We start from the raw sequence: 9,331 nt of genomic DNA, 5'->3' as shown, positions 1-9,331 counted from the left end.
TCTGTGGGTATGTGGGCGTGAGTGTGAGTGGATGTGCATGCTTGTTTATGTCAGTGTGTGCTGGTGCTGGAACTCAGGGACTGAGCACTTGCTGAGCTTTTTTTGCTCAAGGCTAGGATTCTACCACTTGAGCCACAGCACCACTTCTGGCTTTTTTTGGTGAATAATTGGAGATAAAGGTCTCATCAATTACCCTTTAGAGAGAGAAAAAGTCTTGAAAAGCAGTCAAGTTGCTGGATACCAACTTGAAGTTGCAGTTCAGAGGCTTGGTTTGGTATTTATTTCCTCCTGAACTTGCTAAGCAGATACCCCACTTTAGAAAATAGCCCTGCAGCCAGACACTGGTGGCTTACGCTTGTAATCTTTGCTACTCGGGAGGCTGAGATATGAGGACTGTGATTCAAAGCCAGCCCAGGCAGGAAAGTCCATGAGACTTCTATCTCCACTTAATCACCAGAAAACTGGAAGTGGCACTGTGTTTCAAAGTGGTAGACCACTTAGCCTTTTTTGCTTGAGCAAAAAAGCTCAGAGAGAGTGCCCAGGCCCTGAATTCAAGCCCCAGGACCAACAGAAAATAAAGGAAATAGCCCTTGCTTTTAGATTTTGGTTGATTTTTTTTCCTGGGCTGAAACACTGCTCAGTAAGGGTAGGAAAGTGGCTCAGTGGTAGAGTGCTTGTCTCACATTCCTGAGGCCCTGGGTTCAATTCCTCAGCATCACATAAACAGAAAAAGCCAGAAGTGATGCTGTGGCCCAAGGGGTAGAGCACTAGCCTTGAGCTGAAGAGCTGAGAGACAGTGCCCAGAATTCAAGGCCCAGGACCAACAAAACAACAACAAGAAAAACTGCTCAGAAGACCTAGAGCAGTGGTGAAAGGAACCCTGGCACCGCTGAGCAGCTACAAAGCCCCAGACCCACAAACTGAACTGCTCAGGAAGGACAGGGAACAGCGCCTGTTTCTTAACTTGGAAGAGATTTGAGGGGCTAAACACATGATTAGCAGGAGGTGGTAAAACAGGTACTAGGAATAACTTTAGAATAGAAGATGAACTGACTATGAGGTTGGTGCCTTAACTGATCAGTGCTCTTATGTCTTACATGAAAAGACTAAGCAATCGCCTGTTCCTAAGGGATTCCCAGAGGTGACAGAGGAGGGTCCTGACATTCTCAGCATCCTCTGACTCCACAGAATGATTTCACTGTTGACCTAAAAAACAGTCAACAGTAATTTTCCAGACTGGGAAGGTGGCTTAGCGGTAAAGTGCTTGCCTAGCATGCATGAAGCCCTGGGTTCGATTCCTCAGTACCACACACTCAGAAAAAGCCAGAAATCACGCTGTGGCTCAAGTGTTAGAGCACTAGCTTTGAGCACAGAGAGGCTTAGGGACAGTGCTCAGACCCTGAGTTCAAGCACCAGGACTGGCAAAAAAACAACAGTAATAATAATAATTTTCCTCTTTCACTTCTGAATGGATTAAGGTACCAAGCTCATAATCAGGACTTCAAAGTCTAGATCAGCACTCACCAAAAAAGAAAGAAGGAAAAAGAAAGAAAAAGAAAGAAAGAAAGAGGAAGGAAGGAAGGAAGAAAGAAAGAAAGAAAGAGAAAGGAAGGAAGGAAGGAAGGAAGGCAGGCAGGCAGGAAGGAAGGAAGGAAGGAAGGAAGGAAGAAGTGGTACATAGTCCTTTGCCATTTTCTGATACAGAGCCTCCAGGAGCTTCTTTCCTTGCTTCCCCCCAAGTTACCCCTGAAGAGAGGCAACCAGAGATGGAAGGGGGCAGCAATGGCTCCTCAGAGGGCTTCATTCTGCTGGGTATATCTGACCATCCCCGGCTGGAGATGATCTTTTTCGTAGTGATCCTCTCCTCTTACTTGCTGACTCTCATGGGGAACTCAACAATCATCCTGCTTTCTCGCCTTGATGCTCAACTCCACACACCCATGTACTTCTTCCTCAGCAACCTCTCCTCCCTGGACCTTGCCTTTACCACCAGCTCGGTCCCCCAAATGCTGATCAATTTATGGGGGCCAGACAAGACCATCACCTATGGCGGCTGTGTGACACAACTCTACGTGTTCCTTTGGCTGGGGGCTACTGAGTGCATCCTGCTTGTGGTGATGTCGTTTGACCGCTATGTGGCAGTGTGTCGGCCTCTGCACTATCTGACTATTATGAGTCCTTGCCTATGCTGGCTACTGGCTGTCATTAGCTGGTTGGGTGGTTTGGGCAACTCTGTAATCCAATCAACACTCACTCTGCAGCTTCCATTTTGTGGGCATCGGAGGGTGGAAGGCTTTCTGTGTGAGGTGCCTGCCATGATCAAACTGGCCTGTGGAGACACAAGTCTCAACGAGGCTGTGCTCAATGGGGTCTGTACCTTCTTCACGGCTGTCCCATTGAGCATCATCCTGATCTCCTACTGCTTCATTGCTCAGGCTGTGCTGAAGATCCGCTCCGCAGAGGGACAGCGGAAAGCCTTCAACACATGCCTCTCACATTTGCTGGTCGTGTTCCTCTTCTATGGCTCAGCAATCTACGGGTATCTGCTTCCATCAAAGAGCAGCAGCCAGGACCAGGGAAAATTCATTTCCCTCTTCTACTCTGTGGTTACCCCCATGGTAAATCCTCTCATCTACACGTTAAGAAATAAGGAAGTGAAGGGAGCACTGAGAAGGCTGCTGGGGAGAGCAAGAGAATCTGGCTGAGAGAAGAAATGACTCCTTCTGATTTCTTTTTCCTTTTTTTGCTTATGTGATGCTGAGGAATCGAACCCAGGGCCTCAGGCATGCAAGGCCCCTATTCAAATTATTCTATACTTACAGAAATCTTATGGTAGACTTTAGATAAGAAGACCGATAGCGGCTGGGAATATAGCTCAGTGGTAGAGTGCTTTTGCCTATCATGCATGAAGCCCTGGGTTCAATTCCTCAGTCCCACATAAACAGAAAAAGCCAGAAGTGGCGCTGTGGCTCAAGTGGTAGAGCACTAGCCTTGAGGAAAAAGAAGCTCAGGGACAGTGCTCAGGAACAGTGCCTGAGTTCAAGTCCCAGGACCAACAAACAAACTAAAAAACAAAGATGCCCAACCAGGGGCTCACGTCTGTAATCCTAGCTACTCAGAAGCTCAGATCTGAGGATGGAGGTTCAAAGCCAGCCCGGGCAGGAAAGACCATGAAGCTCTTATCTCCAGTTAATCAACACAAAACTGGAAATAGCAAGTGGCAAATGGGGCATAGAGCTACCCTTGAGCTGAAAAGCTCAGGGACAGTGCCCAGGCCCAGAGTTTAAGCACAAGGACTGACAAAAAAAGAACCAAACAAGAAACAAAACTACGCAATCTTAGCAGCGCCAGGTGCCTCAGCGGCTTGGCAGTGGAACCTTCCAGCAGCCCGGCTGGCAGCTCCACAGCAATCTCAGCCTTCCCAGTGTCACACCTCTGTAGTCTCAGTCCTCCACCTTGCCTCACCTACCCACCACTTCCGCAACTCTTCATAGTGTCTAGACTCTTCTTGACATTGTTGAGAGCTCTTCAGCCAGCCTCCAGCTAATACTACTGGGCACTGAAGTTTCTGTGAGCACTCACGTCTGGATTGGAGTTTTTTGAAGTAGCTGAGGTGTTTCAGAAAGCAAAGTCTAACAGTTTAAAGAAACACTTTTTTTTTTTTTTTTTGTCACGGGACTTGATCTGAGGGCCTGGGCTCTGTCCCTGAGCTTTGCAGCTCAAGGCTGGCACGCTACCACTTGAGCCACAGCTCTGCTTTTGGCTTTTGCATGAGTCATTAGAGATTAAAAGAAAAGAGTGTCACAGATTTTCTTGCCTGAGCTGGCTTTGAACAGTGATCCACAGACCTCAACTGCCTGAGTAGCTAAGGTTTCAGGAATGAGCCACAGGCACCTGGCTGAAGAAATACTTTTAGATCAGCAGCTAACAATCTCTATGAAAATGGCCGCACTGGAGGCACACTTGATATTTGACTTCCAGGGATGCTGTTGACAGCCCCACCGAATTGAGAATCACTGCAGGCAGCAACGAAGGTTCCTATGGGCCTCCGGAGGTCTCTGTTCGGCCTGGGGTAGCTGCGTAGTTCTACTCCACTGTGCCAAAGCTCAGAGAGCCAAATGTTGTATGTTTTCACTTGTATGTGGAAGCTAGGCTAAAAAGACATTGAATTTTGGGGATAGGTACATGCATAGATATACTATTTATGTATGTATACTATCCATGTATAGTGTCATGATCATGGCACTATACACACACATACATACATACATGAAACACATGACTCTAACTAAGTATGAAACTATGTAGGAAAATAAGAAGGGGAGAGGCAAAAGGAAAGATAGAAGCCCAGACAGGGGGAAGAGAAACCAATACACATTATTCTTCTGCACATGTCTGCAATACCATGGTGAAAATCCTAGGTATAATTAATATACACCAAAAATCTACCCCCAAACAGGAAAGCAAAAGAGGCTCTGCTGCAGTCTGGGACAGGGGTATCATGGAAGGGGTGAATGAGGAAGACTACAGTGTAAATAGTTGATCTGCAGGTGTGAAAACAGAACAATGAAACCTGTTGAAACTTTTGGGAGTGGAATAAATGAGAGTGATAGAGGGGTGAGGTACGTGGGAAATGCATAATAAAACTCCCTGTTCAATTAGTGTATGCTAATAAAGTTCAAGTGAAAGACCACGTTTTTTTCTGGTATTCTACTTTCCTGTTTCCTGGCCATGTGAGCCTTTTGTGTTAATTGCCTGGGGTGGAGGGTGAGGTGGCTAAGAGTCCCTCTGAGTCCCACAGCATCAGCCCCAAGAGCCAGGGCCCTGGGCAGCAGACCCAGGCTGCTCAGGCCACACCAGGTTAAAAGCCAAAGGCCTGCCCTACTTCCTATTCTGAAGTTCTACATTCACCTGCCCCATCTACCCGGCATGTAGAAAGGATGGAGAAATCCAGAAGGCAAAGGTATTAATTCCACAGATAACATGTAGGCTTTTATTACTGTAGTATCCAAAATAGAAGACATGGAGGCCAAGAGGGGGGAAAATGAGGACAGAAGAACAGAACAGATAGGGAAAAGGGAGTGTCAAGTCATGATTTTTTTTCCTTTCCTAGTCTGTGTGTCTGTGTGTGTGAGAGAGAGACAGAGAGAGACAGGGAAACAGATGGGGAGAGAGAAAGAGAGAGGGGATGGGAGTGGGGGGGAGTGTGTGTGTACACGCATACTTGTGTCAGTGTGTGCTGGACCTGGGGCTAGAGCTCAGGGCCTGGGAACTATTGCTCAAAGCTAGTGTTCTACCACTTGAGAGAGAGCTCCCCTTCTGGCTTTTTTTGGGTGCTTAACTGGAGATAAGAAATTCACAGACAATCTTTTTTGTTTTTGTTTGTTTTTTCCCATCGGTCCTTGGCTTGAAATCTGGGCCTGGGCACTGTCCTCAGCTCTTCACACACACCACCACTTCCGGTTTTCTGGTGGTTAACTGGAGATCAGAGTCTCACTGACATTCCTGCCGAGGCTGGCTTTGAACCTTGATCCTCAGTTCTCCGCCTCCTGAGAAGCTAGGATTACAGGTGTGAGCCACTGGCGCCCGGCTTTTTTATTTTTACTCTTTGTCAGTCATGGGGCTTGAACTCTAGGCCTGGGGCACTGTCCCTGAGTTGTTCAGCACCTGGCTCATAGACTATCCATTAGAGAGAGAAAAAGTCTTGAAAAGCAGTCAAGTTGCTGGATACCAACTTGAAGTTGCAGTTCAGAGGCTTTTGGCATTTATTTCCTCCTGAACTTACTAAACAGATACCCCACTCTAGAACATAGCCCTGCAGCCAGATGCTGATGGCTCATGCTTGCAATCCTTGCTACTCAGGACTGTGATTCAAAGTGAGCCAGGCAGGAAAGTGCATGAGACTTCTATGTCCAGTTAATCACCAGAAAACTGGAAGCAGCACTGTGTTTCAGAGTGGTAGAGCACTTAGCCTTTTTTGCTAAAAAACTCAGAGAGAGTGCCCAGGAATTCAAGCCCCAGGACCAACAGAAAATAAAGGAAATAGCCCTTGCTTTTCCATTTTGGCTGATTTTTTTCCTGGGCTAAAAAACTGCTCAGTAAGGGTAGGAAGGTGGCTCAGTGGTAGAGTGCTTGTCTCACATTCCTGAGGCCCTGGATTCAATTCCTCAGCATCACATAAACAGAAAAAGCCAGAAGTGATGCTGTGGCCCAAGGGGTAGAGCACTAGCCTTGAGCTGAAGAGCTGAGAGACAGTGCCCAGAATTCAAGGCCCAGGACCAACAAAACAACAACAAGAAAAACTGCTCAGAAGACCTAGAGCAGTGGTGAAAGGAACCCTGGCACCGCTGAGCAGCTGCAAAGCCCCAGACCCACAAACTGAACTGCTCAGGAAGGACAGGGAACAGCGCCTGTTTCTTAACTTGGAAGAGATTTGAGGGGCTAAACACATGATTAGCAGGAGGTGGTAAAACAGGTACTAGGAATAACTTTAGAACAGAAGATGAACTGACTATGAGGTTGGTGCCTTAACTGATCAGTGCTCTTATGTCTTACATGAAAAGACTAAGCAATCGCCTGTTCCTAAGGGATTCCCAGAGGTGACAGAGGAGGGTCCTGACATTCTCAGCATCCTCTGACTCCACAGAATGATTTCACTGTTGACCTAAAAAACAGTCAACAGTAATTTTCCAGACTGGGAAGGTGGCTTAGCGGTAGAGAGCTTTCCTAGCATGCATGAAGCCCTGGGTTCAATTCCTCAATACCATACACACAGAAGTGTGTGCTCAAATAGAGCACTACCTTTGAGCTCAGAGAGGCTTAGGGACAGTGCTCAGACCCTGAGTTCAAGCACCAGGACTGGCAAAAAAAAAAAAAAAACAGTAAGAATAATAACTTTCCTCTTTCACTTCTGAGTGGATTAAGGTACCAAGCTCATAATCAGGACTTCAAACTCTAGATCAGCACTCACCAAAAAAGAAAGAAGGAAAGAAAGAAAGAAAGAAAGAAAGAAAGAAAGAAAGAAAGAAAGAAAGAAAGAAAGAAAGAAAGAAAGAAAGAAAGAAAGAAAGAAAGAAAGAAAGAAAAGAAAGAAAGAAGAAGGAAAGAAAGGAAGGAAGGAAGGAAGGAAGGAAGGAAGGAAGGAAGGAAGGAAGGAAGGAAGGAAGGAAGGAAGGAAGGAGTGGTACATAGTCCTTTGCCATTTTCTGATACAGAGCCTCCAGGAGCTTCTTTCCTTGCTTCCCCCCAAGTTACCCCTGAAGAGAGGCAACCAGAGATGGAAGGGGGCAGCAATGGCTCCTCAGAGGGCTTCATTCTGCTGGGTATATCTGACCATCCCCGGCTGGAGATGATCTTTTTCGTAGTGATCCTCTCCTCTTACTTGCTGACTCTCATGGGGAACTCAACAATCATCCTGCTTTCCCGCCTTGATGCTCGACTCCACACACCCATGTACTTCTTCCTCAGCAACCTCTCCTCCCTGGACCTTGCCTTTACCACCAGCTCGGTCCCCCAAATGCTGATCAATTTATGGGGGCCAGACAAGACCATCACCTATGGCGGCTGTGTGACACAACTCTACGTGTTCCTTTGGCTGGGGACTACTGAGTGCATCCTGCTTGTGATGATGTCATTTGACCGCTATGTGGCAATCTGTCGGCCTCTGCACTATCTGACTATTATGAGTCCTTGCCTATGCTGGCTACTGGCTGTCATTAGCTGGTTGGGAGGTTTGGGCAACTCTGTGACCCAGTCAACACTCACTCTGCAGCTTCCATTTTGTGGGCATCGGAGGGTGGACGGCTTTCTGTGTGAGGTGCCAGTCATGATGAAACTGGCCTGTGGAGACACCAGTGTCTATGAGGCTGTACTCAACAGTGTCTCTACCTTCTTCACAGTCGTCCCACTGAGCATCATCCTGATCTCCTACTGCTTCATTGCTCAGGCTGTGCTGAAGATCAGTTCCGTAGAGGGACAGCAGAAAGCCTTCATGACATGCCTTTCCCATTTGGTGGTCGTGTTCCTCTTCTATGGCTCAGCAATCTACGGGTATCTGCTTCCAGCCAAAAGCAGCAGCCAGGACCAGGGAAAATTCATTTCCCTCTTCTACACTGTGGTTACCCCCATGGTAAATCCTCTCATCTACACGTTAAGAAATAAGGAAGTGAAGGGAGCACTGAGAAGGCTGCTAAGAAGAGAGAGAGAATCTGGTTGAGATTTATTGCCTCATTCTCTCTGCCTATGTTTTTTATTTCTCTGGCCAGATGAACGCGCATAGTACTAACCACAGTAAAACCAAGGCTTGTTCATGATGGTCTGAAATGTTGGGTGACAGTGTTATTCAAATTATTCTATATTTATTTACAGAAATCTCACTATGGACTTCAGATAAGAGGACTGATAATGGCTGGGAAGGTGGTTTAGTGGTAGAGTGCTTGCTTAGCATGCACAAAACCCTGGGTTCAATTCTTTAGTACCACATTAACAGAAAAAGCCAGAAGTGGTGCTGTGGCTCAAGTGGTAGAGTGCTAGCCTTGAGTAAAAGCCACTTCAGTGACAGTGCCAGGACCCTGAGTGCAAACCACAGGACTGGCCAAAAAAAAAAAAAAAAAAAAAAAAAGCCGAGCACCAGTGGCTCACTCCTGTAATCCTAGCTACTCAGGAGGTTGAGCTCTGAGGCTAGAGGTTCAAAGCCAGCGCCGGCAGAAAAGTCCATGAGACTGATCTCCAGTAAACCACCAGAAAACCAGAAGAGGCACTGTGGCTCAAGCGGTAGAGTGCTATGCTTGAGCTGAAGAATGCAGGGACAGCACCCAATCCCAGAGTTCAAGCCCCAGGACTGACCAAAAACAAAAAAAACAAAAAGGGGAACAGATAGTCCAAAGATGAGAGGCTCTTGGCATAAAGATGTGTCTTACTGTCTCTGTATCTACTATCCACATTTAATTATAGCTTCTACTTCTACTGGGTTTTGGAATTTTCTTAAAAAAGTAAATTTTTTTTCTTTTCTTTTTTTGGTTCTGGGGATCAAAAGGATGTTGCACTGGCTAGGCAAGTGCATTGCCCCTGAGCTACACCCCAGCCCTAAATTTGTTTTTATATAGTTATTATAAGTCCATGAAATCAAGTCATATATGAGTTTCCTATGAAGTCCCAAACAATTCCTCTTTATATCTTATCCATCCACCATTATTGTCCACCTCTCTGACCCTCCCTATTGTTTTGTTTTTTGCTGGGCCAGGGGCTTAAAATCAGAACCTAAGCCGGTGGCTCACGCCTGTAATCCTAGCTACTCAGGAGGCTGAGATCTGAGGATCGCGGTTCAAAGCCA

The 9,331-nt window shown here is 46.6% G+C and overlaps 2 protein-coding genes across 2 annotated transcripts; both read left to right on the top strand.

Moving 5' to 3' along the window:
- Positions 1-1,667: 1,667 nt before the first annotated feature.
- LOC138825324 (olfactory receptor 2C1-like) lies at positions 1,668-2,705 on the top strand. Its single transcript, XM_070019726.1, has one exon. It carries the CDS (start codon positions 1,767-1,769, stop codon positions 2,703-2,705), a length of 939 nt encoding a protein of 312 aa, XP_069875827.1. The 5' UTR covers positions 1,668-1,766.
- Positions 2,706-7,176: 4,471 nt separating this feature from the next.
- LOC138825487 (olfactory receptor 2C1-like) lies at positions 7,177-8,640 on the top strand. Its single transcript, XM_070020119.1, has one exon. The coding sequence runs from the start codon at positions 7,277-7,279 to the stop codon at positions 8,213-8,215; it is 939 nt and encodes a 312-aa protein (XP_069876220.1). The 5' UTR covers positions 7,177-7,276; the 3' UTR covers positions 8,216-8,640.
- The last annotated feature ends 691 nt before the right edge of the window (positions 8,641-9,331 follow it).

The sequence above is a fragment of the Dipodomys merriami genome, unplaced genomic scaffold, assembly GCF_024711535.1.
Source record: "Dipodomys merriami isolate MVZ:Mamm:240054 unplaced genomic scaffold, mDipMer1.0.p SCAF_137, whole genome shotgun sequence".
NCBI classification, from domain to species: Eukaryota; Metazoa; Chordata; class Mammalia; order Rodentia; family Heteromyidae; genus Dipodomys; species Dipodomys merriami.
The sequence above is the reverse complement of the archived record's forward strand: the minus strand, read 5'-3'. Positions and strand labels throughout refer to the sequence as shown.

Excerpts from the sequence above, each read along its gene's own strand:
- LOC138825324 (XM_070019726.1), top strand. The coding sequence starts at position 1,767 with ATGGAAGGGGGCAGCAATGGCTCCTCAGAGGGCTTCATTCTGCTGGGT.
- LOC138825487 (XM_070020119.1), top strand. The coding sequence starts at position 7,277 with ATGGAAGGGGGCAGCAATGGCTCCTCAGAGGGCTTCATTCTGCTGGGT.